The sequence below is a fragment of the Falco biarmicus genome, chromosome 4 (genome assembly GCF_023638135.1).
Source record: "Falco biarmicus isolate bFalBia1 chromosome 4, bFalBia1.pri, whole genome shotgun sequence".
Taxonomy (NCBI): domain Eukaryota; kingdom Metazoa; phylum Chordata; class Aves; order Falconiformes; family Falconidae; genus Falco; species Falco biarmicus.
The window spans coordinates 106,451,674-106,469,619 of record NC_079291.1 but is presented as its reverse complement, the minus strand read 5'-3'; the positions used below and the strand labels follow the sequence as shown (position 1 = coordinate 106,469,619).

The 17,946-nt window shown below is 43.2% G+C and overlaps 1 protein-coding gene across 2 annotated transcripts in view; it reads right to left on the bottom strand.

Moving 5' to 3' along the window:
• NISCH (nischarin) overlaps positions 1-15,682 on the bottom strand; it is a 31,494-nt gene extending 15,812 nt beyond the window's left edge. The window contains exons 1-6 of one of the 2 annotated variants that reach the window (XM_056335955.1): positions 15,465-15,682; positions 9,798-9,881; positions 8,877-9,059; positions 5,563-5,611; positions 3,799-3,962; positions 1,533-1,628 (exon numbers count right to left, since the gene is read on the bottom strand). In XM_056335955.1, the coding sequence (XP_056191930.1) occupies positions 1,533-1,628; positions 3,799-3,962; positions 5,563-5,611; positions 8,877-9,059; positions 9,798-9,881; positions 15,465-15,551 (663 nt within the window). In that variant the 5' untranslated portion in view covers positions 15,552-15,682. The remainder of the gene's footprint in view (positions 1-1,532; positions 1,629-3,798; positions 3,963-5,562; positions 5,612-8,876; positions 9,060-9,797; positions 9,882-15,464) is intronic. The other variant, XM_056335954.1, reaches the window with a different exon arrangement.
• Between the last annotated feature and the right edge of the window lie 2,264 nt (positions 15,683-17,946).

The window sequence follows — 17,946 nt, the reverse complement described above, 5'->3', positions numbered from 1 at the left end:
CAGTACTCCCTTAAAAATCTCCTGAGATTATCAGGTCAGAAATACCTACATTTGGTAAAGCTAAAGCAAAAAATTGAGACATGACTACACAAAAGTGAAATTCAAACATCTGTTTGAACAAAGCTGCTTCTCCACTGACTTTCTACCTGCCCCATGTATTCTTCAAGGTGACACTACCCAGTCAGTTTAATAGGGCACAGTATTTTATTGCTATCAAAAGGAGAGGTATCCCAAGCTATGGCTCTACCTGCAGACATGTTTATTTTGGTATCATATGTTCTTTATTGTAAATAAGAAAAAAGAAATGCCTAGGAAGTGAGGATATTAATCTAAGCATTTAATACACTAGTGAGCTAATTACACTAAGTTGAAGATTACAAAGTCTTTTTTCTGTAACCCAATTTGGAACAAAGCCAAAGGTCTGCTACAGCCTCTGTCAAGAAACCAGGTTCCCACAATGGTCACACACATTGTGCAATGACAACCAGCATATTTGCTGGTGTATCAGAGAAATGGCACCAAACAGACACAGAGCTCCTGCCAAAGGAAAAAATTCTTTCCAGATTACTACTTAATTTTTGGACAGTGTTTACTACTAGATGAAAATGTCAGTCTGGTACCAGTCAAGCCAAAACTTTTAATGAACATACAATTACAGAAGTCTTGAAGACCAATAACCTTCCCCCCCCATTAAGCAAAGTTACACCTGAAACTATCCACTGTCAGAGGAAAGGAAAAGTTTATACTATTCTGCAGTATCCCCTCTGCAGTATGTTAAGACTCTCCCACTCTCCAGCCCACTATAGTTTCTTTCTCTCATTAAAATGTCAATAAATCACTGACTTCAGAAATCCACTTCAGTTCTCAACCAACTCAGACTCGCAGATCAATGAGACCATAGCATTCATGCACTAGAAAAGGTATGGCATCCACCAAAAGTGGATAGCAAGTATAGACTGCAAAACAAAATTGGAATATTCTCTCTCCAGAAAGATCTGAAGTGGTCAGGAAAGTATTTTGTACAATACTCACTGGACAACTTCTAGAAACCCTGTCACTCACAGTGAAAGCAAACCAATGAAAAAATTCTGCAAATTATCAAACAAGAAGCACTACACAAATGTACTTTCACAAGCAAAATTAATGTCAGGACATCTTCACAAATATTTAGTGCTTTCCAAACAGAAAGTGCTTTGTAATAGGAGATCCCATTATAACCCATTTGTTAGATCTTCAAGGCAATGGAAAATCACCCTGGTTTTAGGTTTTACATCTATGCTGGAAATCTCAGTCTTTTTGAAGGCGCACACACAGTGCAAGCTATTCTAAACATTTATATTTTGCATCCTTATTTCCAAGACTTGTGGAAAAAAAAGAAAACATTTTTTCCCAAATGGAACAGTCCCTGTAAACACTGCAAGCCCCAATTCTAGCACAAAATCAAAGCATACAATTACCAATTCTGGGAGATAGGCAGCAGACCTGACATTCACAAAGCCTCCATAAAATGACACGCATTATCTCAGTCATACCTCTATTTGATGAAGCGATTTGAAAATTGACAGATCAAAGGGCAAGAGATGCTCCTGAATGTTACTGGTTCCAAAAGGTCCCCCTGTTCCAGTGACCTAGTAATCAACATTTAAGAACAGAGTTAGTGCACATAATCCAGCTGGTCCACATTTCAGATAGTCTTACACAGACAATAGCACAAATACAGCAGCTTGGAAAGACAAAGTTCCAATCAATTTTTCAAGTATGGAATGATTGATGAAACTTGCAGATTAACTCTTCAGGAAAAAATATGTTTTAGTTGCTCCAATTAAGTGCACTAAACTCTTAAGCACTGAACTTCAGCTGCCACCTTGTGCTTGTATATTGTAGCACATGGAGCATGCAAAAAAGATACTACAGGCAGGACTGACTCAGGCTTCATTCTCAGCTGACCAAGCCAGAGCTGCATTCACTAAAAACAACTTCCCTGTCACATCTGGATCCTCCAAGACAGAACTGTCCTCAGTTCCACTACAGAGGATGAAGTTCAAGGCACTGACAAGACAGGTTTGAAGAAAACATTAGACACTGGTACACATCTAATACACCGGATCTAACATTTCCATACGGTGATTGGATTCTGGCCTCAGCATGCTGGTAGCATAAAAAGACAGGTGGTTTCATTTATGTTTGCTGAAGATGCCCACTCACAAGCGTTCAGAAGGGCCAGAAATTCTGAAGATGGGTATTTTTCTAAACAATATGCTCTTCTCCAGCATCCAGAGGATGGTAAAGGCAACTGAAGATCCACAGAAATATCAGTACAGCTGTGGTTTTGCTTTCACAACTTCCTAAGTCCTCCGGTGAAGCTTCCCCTGATCCACTACTTACTTCCCCTTTAAGCACACCACACAGAAGGAAACTCTTCATGTAAATAAAGGGGCTAAAAAGTTTTTGAGCTGTAGCAAGCAATGTTACAAAAGTTACTCAGGAAAAAGTCTTTCCAATTCACTTGTTCCGGAGGAAAAAAACCAAACTGGCTCCAGACAAATATGATCTGTTCTGACATCATTTTTCATTTATTCGGAAATTGTATTTTAGCTAGAAAATCAGGGCCATCTCATCTATGAAACTGAGGTTTTTAAGATTTCATAAAAATTTTCAGATACAGTCAGCAGTGAGAAAGGGGGAAGGATTTATATACACATGCATTATTTGAATTTGCACAGGTTCAACAAGAGAAGTGGCAGGTCCTGCAGTTGGGTCACAACAACCCCCCACAGCACTACAGGCTGGGGGCAGAGTGGCAGGGAAGCTGCCTGGTGGGAAAGGGTCTGGGGGCGCTGGTTGATGGCTGGCTGAACACGCCCAGGTGGCCAAAAGCATCCTGGCTTGTAGCAAAAACTGTGTGGCCAGCAGGACAAGGGCAGTGATCATCCCCCTGTACTCTGTGAGTACACTGGTGAGGCCGCACCTCGAATCTTGTGTTCAGTTTTGGCCCCCTCACTTCAAGGGGGACACAGAGGTGCTGGAGTGTGTCCAGAGACAGGCAACAGGGCTGGTGAAGGGTCTAGAGAAGACATCTTATGAAAAGCAGCTGAGGGAACTGGGTTAGTTTAGTCTAGGGAAGAGGAAACTTGGAGGGATCTTATCGCTCTCTACAACTACCTGAAAGGAGGTTGTAGGCAGGTGGGGGTAGGTCTCTTCTCCCAGATAACAAGTGCCAGGACAAGAGGGAATGGCCTCAAGTTACACCAAGATAGATTGGATAGTAGGAAAAATTTCCTCACTGAAAGGGTGGTCAAGCATTGGAACAGGCTGCCCAGGGAGGTAAGTGGAATCACCATCCCTGGAAGAGTTTAAAAAACACAGACGCAGTTCTTAGTGACATGGTGTAGTGATGGACCTGGCAGTCTTGGGTTAATAGTTGGACTATTCTTTTCCCACCTAAATGTTTCTATACATATACACCGGCCTACCCATAACGTCCACAAAGAATGCACAGTTGAAAAGAATAACATTTATCTATCTCCTGCTAACACCCAGTAAGATTCTGTGGCTGCATCTCTACAGACAGCACTGCTGAAACAACCATATCACATAGGAGTATCAACATCTCTGAGAGAACTATGTGTACTGAAGGTTGGCGAAATAAACACCAGTTTAACATTGACTTCTAAATGCTCACAGGTGTTTACTATCAGTAAAATTCTAGTACATTCAAACCAGACTCCAAAAGTATGCAAAGAATCATGTCAGCCTGGTAGAAACAACATCTCTCATATCTGTGCAAGCATAGCTCACCTTTAAATACTTGAGTCTACAAGTGAAATCTAGAATATGACCTAGATCTGTTTTGGCGTCTCCATTAGCACATGTCGGTTTCCCCTGTAGCAACTGTTGAGTGACAGCATATAACTGCAAGGGTCTGATGGTGAAGACTTCTCCAGCCATTAACAACTGCTCTCCTGAAAAAGAGTACGATGGCGTCAAATGCAATGCTGCAATGGTTACAAAAGAATAAATGGTACATGGAAGATGTAATGTTAAAAGACTAAATGTTTGTCATTTTACTCTAAGCTTATGACTGAGATACCAAATAATCATCCTTTGTCACTTTAAACCAGAATGGCTGAATTATTTTTTTTTATACCAGAATAACCTAGGTGTTCAAATGGACACTCACCATACAAGGCTGAATCTCCTAATGCAAGCAATGGCAAATTTCCCTCAGTCTTAACAGGATTGGATCCTGTTACATAATGTAATACAGGATCCATTTACATAATGTAAGAGTTACTAAACTTTTTCCAAGATATCCCTAAGTTCTATAGCAGTATTTATTCTCTTCAGAAAATGCAGCACCTGCCATCTAAAAAACAGACCTTACATCTTTTGCTACGCTGCCTAAATGCAGAACTGAAGCAAGTACGTTTTCTTTGAGAGTATGAGGACTTTCATCAAACTAATACCAATGCAAACTCCTAGAATAAGAGACGCATTATCTGCTATTTTTACAATTCTATTTCATTCTAAGAACAGTAGGAAACAGCATCCAAAAACCTTCTCTGATGGCACCACAAGCAGTCAGAACATGCACATATAGAATTAGTATATTTCTCCTCTTTCTTTTAGGGACATCAGTTTGACTTCACAGACAAGAGAGCATCAGCTGTCATAAGCAGAGTTCTCCAAAATGCTCTGAGAAGTAAAATTCCCTTCGGCTTCAGTGGGAGTAAGTCCAAGAGTCCACCTGCACGTTACTGGAAGGCTACACTAATATACAGCAGTCAGACATCAATGATTCTGGTATCAGTGAGACTGCAGACAAGAAAGTCAAGAATAAGATTTCTTCAGGAGCTTCCCAAAGTGTTACAATGAGTGGACCCTCTGAAATGGCTTCACCTAAAGTTGATTTTGTGACAGAACAATCTGAAATGGCATGCTGAAACACGCTTCACCTATCACATCAACGGGAATTATACACTAACATCTAGCATGTCCTTCTAAACAAAATTAGCATGGGTTAATCACATTTCACATGCCTCCTGTTGTTAATGGACCAGTTAGAGCTGTTGCAGTTACGTAAAGTACATTTCAATTTTATCTGCCAGCCTCAGAAACACACATCCTTAATTAACTGACTAGGTGGAAGAACAATATTTATTTAGATATGTAAATTGGTCTCCTGCATTTAACACTCAATATATCGAGGGTCACTGACAAAACAAACTTCCTTACATACCAAGACAGAAAGCTTAACAAGCTTCTGCTCACCAGTAACTACATCCTGTCCTTTAAGGGCACAGACAAGTAGGCCCTTTTCAAAATCTACAATCACCAATTTCCCTGTTTTGTTTCCAAAAGCAGCTGCACTACTGTTACAGCTCCCCCAAAATGCAGGGTGAATCCAAGTGCAAACAGCAAGAAGGTGGTGAAAAGAAAGAAAGGAAAGAAAGTCTGATACAGAAGATTCAGATCTCATTGTCTGGAGATTAATATCACAGGTATATGAACGCATGCACACAGAAGAAACTGTTCCCAGTTAAATTCTTGCAAGTCCTTTACCTTTGTGGAAGAGCTCTTCAGCCAATGCAGCAGTGATCCCATTGATCTCCTGCAAAGAATAAACCGTTGTAATCCAGTATTATTTACATACTTACGGTTCCATGGACCACATGGACTTTTTTTTAAACAAAGCAACAGTGATTATGTCTTACGGATTTCATTGTAACTTGAAAATACTTCACAAAAATAACCTGAAATTATTTAACGTCATATGATTTTCACTACCAAGATGGAAGATATTGAACTACGTTCAAATAATCACATCCTGCATATATTAGGAAGGGGCAACAGCCAACTAGAACAACTATTACTAGTCCAACTTGAAAGAAAGCTTGGTTTTGAAGAAACTATTACAGTATAGTGTTCTTTAATTTTTAAAATTAAGATTAACCCAACGCATCAAGCACTGAACATTTCTTTGGAATATCACAATATACATAAAACTTTAGATTAACAGGTCTACAGAGAAGAGATAAGTATGGTAATTAGTCTTCTGGACTTCAACCTTATGATGCTTGCCTGCCAAGTAATTCAAAAGCCCCTTTTCCCCACCATCCACCTTCTCCACCCTCCTGGACCTAACGAGCTGCTCAACCTTCATTATGGGCACTGACAGCTCCAGGAGGAAAGAAAAAGGCTGAAAACTTTCAGCCCAGGGATTCGTTCTTTCTAAATGGAAAGATGCACAAAGGTCAGTACAAGTATCTCCCATCTGGGCATACTTACCTCCACAAAAAGCAAATGCTCTGTGAAAGCCCAGAAATAGTTCCAAGCATTTCTAACAGTTCGCTCTCAAAGGCCCACAGAAAGAACAAAATAAAACTATTTGTAATAGTGAAGCTTCCCCTAGACACACACATATCATTTTAAGGTAGCTGCAAAGGATAAACAAATATTATGGATCATCACAAAATGAATAATTGATGAGTTTAGTTTGCCAACAAATCCCTCATGATTCATAACAAGGGAATAAATCCACAGGACATCTGCAGCACAGTTCAGCTCATCTGATGAGGCAAGCATTTTAGAAAAGCACATTCTTAGTATAACTGAAACCCCACTCACTAAGGATGAACAAAGCCTCCATACCACAGTTTTGAGAACAACAAGCTAGAAGCTGCATTTCAAACAAAACTCAACAATTCTGACTCACATTTGAATAAACCAATTACACCCATCTGTCATGCACAGACTTAAAATTGAAAACTATACTCTGTATCCCTTTTGTCATCTGGGACACAGCAGAAATTTTTTCTACATTTATAATTGAAACAAGATGATGACTTGGACTGTTCAGTGACTAGCAGGCAAAAAAAGCAACTCTATTTCTCTGTCAGATCTACAAGAGACCTCTGTCCGAGCTCTGACTACTTATATGCATCACACCCACAGAAGTCCATTGTTTGCAGGTGTCTGAACAGCAGTTTGTGGGAAATTCAATACTTCCCTTGCAAAAGCGTCTATCTGTAACCAAGTTAACAAACCAGACCTTCTAAGATGACAAAGTGTAAGGGTACAACAATACAAGCATCCTCATATCCCTGCAGACATCCTATTTGATGTCACAAGTAACAATGATGTTCTACATTGCTGTCACATGCAACTGCTTCTCTTCACTAACAGTACCTGGCTCTTGCCTGTGACATGTAAAGGCTTTGAAGTGGTTTTAGGGTATTTATGGCAGTTATTTCTACTCAGCTGAGAAATAAAATTAAAAAATCCCTACTGGAAATACTACAAATAAGAATAGACAAAAAGTATTGCAGCCTTCTTACATAAGCTAATGAGGCAGTATCAGGGATCATAATGGTTCAAGCATGCACATGGGCTGTCTGGCAACACATATTTTAAAAGATCAAAGTTCTGCAGGAAGGTCATTTTCCAGTAGAAATGCTGTGGTAAATATTTAGCTTTTCTGCTGAATAACATCTTTTTTTTTGGTAAATATTTAAAAGTACTCTAAAGTTCAAAGCAAAACAATTGAGTTTACACCTCAACCCAGGCACCCCTAAAGCAAAGAAATGCAGATTAAGCAACAACTTTGCTCTTAATACGCAAGTACAGTACAGAAACAGGGAACCATTCATATCCAAATAACACCAGTTCTTTGGAAAAGTAAAAAAGCATGAGCATTACAGCAAGAGGAAAACAGCAGTCTAGCTGAAAAACAAGAGGGACTAGGAAGAATTTCTGCCTGCATGAAAACCTTTGTTCAGGTTACAGCACTGAAACACCAATGCAACAGACATCATTTAAAAGACAGACTAGATAGAGAAGAGAAAAATTATGCAGTTTCCTGATGATCAGGAAGTTTGCTCCATCTGAACAGAATTGTCCCTAACAGTATCACACATTTTTAATATATTAAAAACCCCTAATCCATTTTAGAGGCCTTGACTGTAATAACCTAGTGCTTCTCACTCAAATCTGCAGGGCAATAGCAACACTCTGAAGTAAACCTTCTACTGTTTATCTAAGTCAAACTCTAAAGTCGCATCAGTATAATTATGTTCATGTAACATAACTAAACCAGTTTTTTCTTTGTTGCTAAACCTTAATTAACACACCTAATGGACCACTTGTGACTCATTTCTGAAGTCTTTACGTGAAATCATGAAGGGCCATCTCAGCACATCCCACCCCAACACAATTTACTGCTCCTCCTTTCCACCAAGTTCTCCAGTGCATTTTCCTCTTTATAAAATCCATTCTCCCCCTCACAACATGATGCCATACTGCAAAAACAGCCTAATTATACACAAGAGATGAACAAACAAATTGCAATCTGAACATGAAAGCAAGACATTGCTTCTTTCTTCAAACATCCTTTACCGTAACATTCTGTCTGCTGGCTGGAGCTATTTCTCCAGAGGCCACTCCATCAGTGAGTGCGCTTCTCAGAGAAGCACTGTTTTTCTTCATTTGAGCTACTGGAAACTGTTTCAGTGTGAACCATAACTCCAACCACTAACCACTAAGTGGGGGTGGGGGGTGGGGGGGTGGATCAATTATGCAATGTTGCTTCAGCCTAACAACCAATTCAGCTTCAGATTTATTCACAGCTTCCAACTATCCTGCCAGCACTTACTTCCTTCTCTTTAGCATCCCTACCCACAACTACTTCCCAGCACATTACCTACTGCAATAAAAAGTGGTGTCAAAAAAATCTTTAAAATATGCTTTGTTATATTGTGTAAAATGCTAGAAAAAAGCAGTTTCAGCTATTTTCTGAACATTCCATACAATTCTCTCAAAGTCAGAGAACCAGGGAAAGACACTCGGGCCTCCATTCATAGGCTAAAACCGTAACTTACATATAAATGAAAGTGTAGGAAGTGTGACAAAACTTTTGGAGCAGTAACCGGGAACTTGACTAGCAGGGTTTGCAGGTAGACCTCTAATTCCTTTTGCCTTTTCTCCACCAGGCTTTTGGAATTTTTTCCAATAATCTTCTTAGGAGGTAAGAGATTTTTATCTATTTTCTTTTCTGAAACAAGCTGAAAAACAGAGACCAGAGTTACTACCTGACTCACCATCTGAACTCACAAAAAAGATGTAATGGAACACATTAAAAGCGTGTTGCCTGATCCTGGTAAGATCCGAAAATAAAACTAGTTCAGTAAATTTAGCTATTGACTGCAAAATATTAGGTATTTTAATGTTTTATCATTAAAAGTAATAGTTCAGTAACAGTGTTTTCTCAGAAAATCACTCACAGGGTATAATGTAACTAAGGTGATAAAACAACAGAATAACCACTGTGGTTTTGAGAAAGCAGCCCGATCTTGAATATGGTGGACTTTCCCTCATTTTCACTTGCTGTTTTTAATCAACACTGGTTAGGAACTACCCGATGCTAATGTAAGGACAGTTTTGTCATCCACTTTACCCAGAAGAGAGTCTTTGCTCCAATCCAGCTTTTGGTTACCAGATCAGCTGATCATAAACATCTCTCTTGGCAAAAAAATGTAATGACTCTAGCCTGAACTTCACTCTTTGATAGAAACTGCTTCTGTCCAAGACTAAAAGTTGTCCAGCCCAACCTCCCCCTACTCAAGAGGGGAAGGTAATGGGGGCAAGTAATATAGTTCATGCAAAAAGGATTTAGTCTGCAGTTCAGATGGTATCTGGCAGATATTCTCGCTTTTATTGAGAATTTACATACCACACGACAGAACTACACAAACTATACAATGCTTTTTAAGAGACGGAGGCCACAGTTTTAATACCCTTACCTTTTCATGCAGGTCATGGAAATCACTGTAACGATGTTTGACTGTCCACTGATGATTGCCAACACTGACCTGAATAATGTATACCTGAAAGGAAGAAATTAAAGTAAGGGAAGTGCAAAGCATTTGTCTTAAAGAGAAGCTGACAGTGAGACATGCTGGTTAATGTAGCACTGTAAGGTGATTCTACATTCAGTATCATAGTTAAATAAAAGCTAATCCAAACTCTGAAGTAATTTTGCTAATGTAGGATGCCTAGTCTCATTCATGAGGCTGCTCCACGCAAACATGCAAATGCCTCTTAATGTAAAGCAATGGCTTTAATTTTTGCAACCTCAAGGTTAATAAACAAGATCTCTAAGCAACTTCTTTTTCTGAAGATTTCTGCTAGCTCGGTTGGTATCACAGCTATCCACAAGCAGCCTGACACAGCAATATCCCTTCTTCAATCTACAAAGTTCCACTACAGGTGGAAGGTAAGCATCCTTCTGTCACTTCACAGTTAAGCAGAAATCTGGAGCTTAACCCTTCAGAAATCTAGAGAAATCCTTTGGCTGGTTGGATGTTAACTATTCTATTCATTTTAGGGTAGAGCACACAAGACAGCTTCCTGAGAGTTACAATTGTCCCCAAAGAATCACAACAACTATCTAAAGTAACCCAATATTTCTTTACACAAAACCATTTTAGCCATTTATTTTTAGCCATGCAGGTACCAAACAATTGAAGACTGTCATTGTAGCCAGCTTTCCAGATTGAACAGTACTGGTTCTGCAGGAAGCTCACAATCTACCTTTGGATATGCCACAAGCAAGCCACCCCAAAGAAACTATAAAGGTATAGAAATAAAACACAAAGTGGTAAACAAGGCTCAGCAAAACCAGTTCTACAGCTACTTGAAAATAAGAAATTAAATAAAGTGTGTTATCCAATCTAGCTATATTCCTTGGGGAAAATACCAATTCATAATCAAATCCTGAAAACATTTAATACAGTTGAGAACTTGCTTACTACCACAGATCACACAGACCTGACTCATAGCTGCTATAAGAATGATGCACTCCTAGTTGCTAAATCCACTTGAGAAAAAAAAACATCAACAGTTTCAATTTGTTACATAAAAGGCCAGTTTTCATTTACTGTTAATACAGACCAGCAGAACACCAAACACTAAATACAATACCACTTGCATTCAAAAAGATTAACTATATACCAGCTATATTTTTGTAAGCAGCTGACACCAGCTTGCTGAACAAAACCCAAGTCCTACAGAGGACTGAATAAAGAAGTCTGACTAGTGTGTACAGCAAGTGACACATCAGTGTTCAGATGAGTACTGAAAACACAGATGAAGGACTACACAAAATTACAGTCTCAATTAAGGCCTGCGTCTGCTTTCCTGTCATGTTGTTTGTGTTGGGAAACAGCAGATCAGGACTATTAGCTGTGCCAGTGACAAACTAAAACAGGAATAACCTGAGTAATCAAAAGTACCTTATAACCCCGAGGAAAGCAAGGAGACTCAAAGAAACCAGAAGACTAAAGTTAGAACTGAAGTAGTACTACATTTACAAGCCATAATAAAAAGACCAGTTTTTTTAAAAGCTAACTGTGCTAAATCACAACAGCTCAAACAGTATAGCTAAATGCAATGCCAATTGAGTACACAATGCATAAAACCTCAGATTAGACATTAAAAACGCAGTGAACTTCACATCTCGTGAGATGAGGAAGGAATGCCTCTCCTCTCTGTACACAATACAGAGTAACCATAATAAAGGCTTCATATCCTTTTTCTGAAATGGCAATCACTGACCACTTCTAGAAACACATCACTGAGCCAGACAGTCTGGTCAGGAAACTACCTGTTAAAGCGAGGGTTTACCTGCACTGATACAATTCCTCAAATTAAGTTTATAAAAAGCCACAGCATTCCCCACATTGAACACAGCCAGAGCTAGCAGTGTATATTCACCCCTCAAACAGCATCAGTATGCAGAATGACAGCAACTAATTTCAAATCAATCCACAAGCTGTCATTATCTTTAAGAAGAAAAGCAAATGCAATATGCTTATGTGCTCCAAAGACTGGTTTCAATACAGAAATAATTTTAGACCACACCCCCCTCCTAAGTTTCTAAAAAAGTCAGATATCTAAGTTAATCTTCAATTAATTTTGAGTGCACTAATATGACAAAGCTGACAGTTTAAGATCTTCAAGGACTGCCAACCTGTCAAGCCAACTGCTAGAAGGCACACGTGGATAAATGATTAAATTCTCTCACACTGCACTGTCTCCCAGACATAAATATACCATGTGAAATCTCCATCCATATTTACGCCATAACCTGCACTTCTATTGAGATGCAATGCAAAAGTATTTACATTCACAGGTTTTCCCTCTCCTCGTGTCTCTACCAAACCCTTCTGTGTAACAAATTTTGTATGTTCTTCTATAAACCTGTTGTTTTGGCTAAGTTCTGCTTTGTTAAAGTGTTTAGCATATCTGCAGCACTGTACATTTTCATTATTTTCTAACCAGCCGCTACAAACTCTTCCCAGTAAGGTGCTGACACCTCCAAGCAGCAAGCCTTCATCCCCCTAAATATTTAAGGTGAAATATTTACTAAAATTTTAAGATACTTAATTTTTAAACCAGCTGTTAAACGAACAGCGGTGATTCCAGACTGCCTTTTGTTTACTCCCTATACATCTCTATCTCACAGTTCTACAGCATCTTTCATCCAATTTCACATACTTCAGTACTGTAAAGAAAAAGACACCCAACAGATGATCAGCAGTGCTGCCCAGAGGAAGACTGGGACACAGGTGTGTCTGCAGCCAGTAGGTCCCAAATTCCAGAGCAGTGATGAAACCGCATCTCCTCCCTGCCTCACTACATAGCCACAGTTTACACCCATTCAAGGAAGCCACAGTATTTTCCTTAAATATCAAAGGTAGTATTTATATGAAAAACAGCTGCAGAAGACAGGAAACGCAGGAAGGCAATTTTAGGCCAAACAAATGCATAGCAGGAAACAAATGAAGCACTGGCAGCCTTGAGGCCTTCTAGCAATCAGCCAGTCTTCAGTCAGCATCTAGCTGGAGCAGCACATGCAGGAGAAATACCTAGTAAAAATGCTCATACTTTTCTAACTCAACAGAAAAAACATCAACAAGTGCAGTATTTTTTCCTGCTGAATTTATCCATATTTTGCCTTCCATGCTAACAACTCCAACAAGAATCATCACATTTTTGAGAGTACCTTCAAAATTACACAGAACTGTGGGCCTCCCCAATACATTTTACAGGATTTAACCTCACAGCTGTTAAATGGATGTCATTAAAACAAGTCTCCTTCTATTGAGATTAACTTCGTCACTTCTGCTCTGATACAGGTCTTTATCACAGCCTTAAGTGCCACTGATCTAATTCTGAATACTAAACACAAATGCTAATTTTCGTGAAACATTTCACCTTGTGAATAATTTTGTTTATTTTCATTTAAAGATCTATTCCTACCTTTTTAATGGCTTGGGTCCACTTCATACAAACTGGCTGCAGGCTAACAGTCCCGTTAACAGGTTTTGGAGGTTTACACACAGGTAAGCTTAATGGCAGAACTCCTTCAAAAATGCAGCAGAAGAATCAAAGACCTCATACTTGGTAAATCCTGCCCTTCAAACATGCTACTTTTAAAGCTCCCAAGAAAAATGGCATTAAAATAGCATGGTGTTCCTGGAACCATAATCATTAAAGAAGAAATGTGGCCTTGAAAAAAGAAGCTTCCTTGGGCTTGGCTGCAGCAGCTTAAAATCCCCATCAGATATCTGCTGAACACTACTTGCAGCAAAGTTATACACCTGAGTAGAAGTGAAGAAAATCTCAATAGAAGGAGACTTGTTTTAATGACATCCATTTAACAGCTGTGAGGTTAAATCCTGTAAAACATATTGGGGAGGCCCACAGTTCTGTGTAATTTTGAAGGTACTTTCAAAACCGTGATGATTCCCGTTGGAGTTGTTAGCTCAATCGCGCACATCAATGGTATTTCCAAAGGCTGGCTGTACCATACTAGTTTGCAGGCTGAAACAGCAAAGTATCTAACGTTTCACCTCTTGTGTCCATAACCTCCAGTGGAATAAGGGGGCAAGTAACATTTTGACATTTTCTCAACCAAATTCACTTGAATTTCTCATTTGCTGTATTGCAAAGCACTACTAAAAAAATTCTCAACACCAACATTAACACCACTGAGTCTTGGTTCACACCTGAAGTGGAAGTTTCCAGTCACTGTGCCACCATGCCTCTCGGCTGATCGAGGACTGTGAAACAAACTTGCTTGGAGGATGAACCACATCCTCACACACGCAGTGATAACAGCTCAACAGCAGCAGTATTGTTTCCATGTGTACACATGATGTAACTAGCGTAACAGAAAGAGCTGAAGCAATTTTCAAGAATTTGTTTTAAGCTCCTAACCAACTCCTTCACTGAATGCTCATTACACTTTTGCCTGCAAATACGCATAAAACTCACCACTTGACAGCCATTCCCACACAATGATGTATCAAGGGTTATCAACTGAAGTTAGGCCCTCCACGTACTGCAGCTGTGTAAATGCTCTGTCCTATTAAAGGCTCTGTTTTGTCTGGATACCTTTTCAAAAGCAGCAATCTTAAGTATTACTTGTAACTATTACACAACTTCACAAATACTGCCTGTATAGACCATTGCTCCCCTTTCTCTTTTAGGTTCCTACAGCAGGAAGAAACCTGATGCCATTCTGTGCATTCTGCAAAAATAATATAAATCAAATCACACTAAAATAAGGTAGGAGCAGAAAAAATTTAGTTACATAACTAAAGGGTGGTGTGCTTAAGATGTTTTCTGCCTGCAATTATGCAGAGATTTGTTTTATGATGAGCGTCTTCCTGAAAAACAGGCCAGTTAAGTCTCAGTAGAATGCAACCACTTAAAAAAACAAGTTACACATCAAAAATTTCATTCCTTCCCCAAACAAAAACGCTGCTGTGCTAACAGTCTTTCCCCCTTTTTTTTTTCCGTAGGGGAAGAGAAAAACTATCTATACAAAATCATGTGGTTTCCTCTGGAAATAAGATTAGCTTTACAAGAGGGATTTTTACAGTGTTTTCATCAGAAGGAAAGCCTTCCCACACTAGTCAGCCCAGCTTTAAAAGCCATGTCTGCTCGGTAACGATTTTCCATAGCCACGCACACGTACACACACGTATGGAGAGGTACGGGCAGCACCAGCCCGCCCGCACGCTCAGCCCCCGCGGAAGCACCAGCCCTGCCGGAGGGCGCGGGCTGCGCGGGGCTCAGGGCCGAGCCAGCCGCCGGGGCCTCCCGCCCCGCTCGCGCAGCAGCCCTCCCCGGGGGCAGGAGCCGCTCGGAAACTTCTGTCGAATTGTTCTCGCTCCGGGCACGGCACCGGGCCGGGAGCTGCCGCTCGGCTTCCTCGGCGGTGGCGCCAAGCCCGGCCCCAGCCCGCTCCCCCCGGCACCCCGCCGGCGGCCCGAGGCGGCGGCGAGGCGGGCCCGCTCCCCCTCACTGCTCCCGCCCCGCCGCCCGGCACGGCCCGCACGGCCCCCGCACTCGCCCCCGCACGGACTCCGCCGCTCCCCCGCCTCCTCCCGACCCCGCACCGTGTAGGTCTCCACCAGCTCGGAACCCAGGACTCGGGCCCCTCGCGGGGGCTCCTCGCCGTCCTCGCCCCCCGCCGCCGCTTCCATGACGCCGCGAGAAGAGCAGGGGACCAGCCGCCGCCGCCGCCGCGCTCACGCCGTCACGGCTCCCCTCCGGCTGCCGCCGCCGCCGCCGCACGCCCCGGCCCCCAGACCGGCCCGCGCTCCCCCCGCCGCCATCTTGGCTCAGCCCCCCCCCTCCTCAGGGTGCGGCCCACCCCGCCCGCCGCCGCTGTATTGGCAGCCGCCGGCGGCAGGGGCGGGGCTTGCGCTGGGGGCGGGGCTGCGGCCCGTCGAGGCCGGGCTTGGTGCGTTGGGGTGCGCATGCGTGCGGGCTGTCGCGGGGCGCTTGGGGCCGCCTAGTGCGACGGGGGGCTGTGCTGCGCCGTGCTGCGCCGTGCTGCGCCGTGCTGCGCGGGCTGCGCTGCGCGGGGCTGTGCTGCAACGCCGTGCTGCGCTGCGCGGGGCTGTGCTGCAACGTCGTGTTGCGCTGTGCAACGCCTGCTGCGCTGCGCAGGCCTTTGCAATGCCGCGCTGCGCTTCGTGGGCTGTGCAATGCCGTACAAAGCTGTGCTGCACTGTGCGGGCTGTGCAACGCAGTGCAATGCCGTGCTGCACGGGGCTCTGCAAATGCAACACGGCGCGCTTTCCTGCAATACTGAGCCATGCAGTGCAGCGTATGTGCAGTGCTGTGCTGGCTAACAGTGCCGGGCACTACCATGCTGTACAGCACTAGGCTGTGCGGTGCCTGCAATGCAGGCAGCTCAGGGAGGTTCAGGCCTGTCCAAGCAGCTACAGGCTGGTGTGTGCAACGTGCTGGGGACCTGGTGATGCAGGAAGGTGCAACGCAGGTGGATGCTGACACGGGGCATTTGAGGTTGAACTGCCGAGGGCCACCCTGCCCAGCAGCAGTGTGGCTGCGCTGAGGAGCAGCTGCATCTGGGGGCAGTGCTGGCGGTGGCCTAGGGCAGCGCTTCCCGCTGCAGCAGCTCTTGGTGGAGACCTGTGACCTGTGGCCACCATGTGCTGTTCAGGACTTGGGAAACTGGTGTGGGGCACCCTAGGCCAGAGCTGGGTGGCCCTGGCCCTGGGCCTGGCGGGTGAGCCCGCAGGGGGCTGGCTGGGGTGACCACCCACATTACAACCTGTCCTTACCCCCGCGGTCTGCCCCACGGAGCACAGGGAAGCACTTCGGATCTGCGTAAGCTGAAGGGACCTTGCCAGCAATTTGTAACAGACAAATCTGTAACAGCTTTGGAGAAGCTTAAAGACAGCGAGCAGATCCTGCGCGGCCTTTTCCCCATGAACCCGAGTTGCCCTGGGGGGAGTCCCAGGAGCTTTGGGTAAAAAAGCACCTTCCAGCAAAACGAAGGTAACCTCTCCCTGTATTTCCATATGCTGCCTAGGGGAGGGTGCAGTTAGCTCCAGTGTAGCATCATTCATAGTAGCCGAAGTGCCAAATGGCCTGGGTGTGGATGCCAGGTGACTTTCAAAGTCCTCTGGACAGCAGAAGGGATCTGTGGTGCTACCAGGGGCCGTGCTGGTGTCTGGCAGGGGCAGCCAGGACCAGGGCAGCACATCAGCAAACACAGCTCTGCAAATGGAGCCGAGGAAACCCCTTGTGATTTTATTTTCATTGCATAAAGCTTTCCTTTGGTCAGAACTTACCCAAGGATGATGTGTACAAGGAGAAAACACATATAGTACAGGCAGCCCGAGAGGGATTTTCTGGTGCTGTCCCAGCATCAGCAGGAGCTGCTGCTGAGCTCAGCCTCTCGATGAGATAATAAGTGGTTTCGGAGAGGAACTTTAATTAAGCTTCCTCTGAATGTCCCGTCTCTTTAATTAAATAACAGTTTGCAGCACTTGCACATCTGTTGGTTTTAATAGGTGCCCTTCTCCTCTTCCTAAAGCAGCTTCTGCCTGCGGGTGCCGAGGTGTCACAGCCCCGTCCTGGCTTCTGGAGAAGATGTCGACAGGAGCAATGCAGCTGGGGCAGGGGCCAAATGGGGGCTCGTACAGCTAAAACCCTCCAAGGAGGATTTAGGTAGCAATAAATTAAAGGGCCTCAATGTTGGTGGGTCTGGCCCCACTCAGGGCTGAGGGCCCCACTCAGGGCTGAGTGCCCCACTCAGGGAAGGGGGATGCTGGAGCATTTTTCTGTGATTGGGATCCATGACAGACTGCCCCAGGAGCCCTGCAAACACCCTAGCCTCAAATAAAGTTGCAATTTAGTTGGGCTTCTGCTTTATATTTCCTTATATGTGACTTGCAGGATGACTGCTTGTTTTGCAGTGGGTTACAGCTGCTTGGCAAGGAAAACCTGAACTGAGATTTTGGAGGAAAACCTTTCTCTTGTCTTGGTACCTTGGATTGGTACTAACAAGTGCAATGGCATGTCAGGATGCAGCTGAAGCCCAAGCTGATGTGCTGTACCCAACCA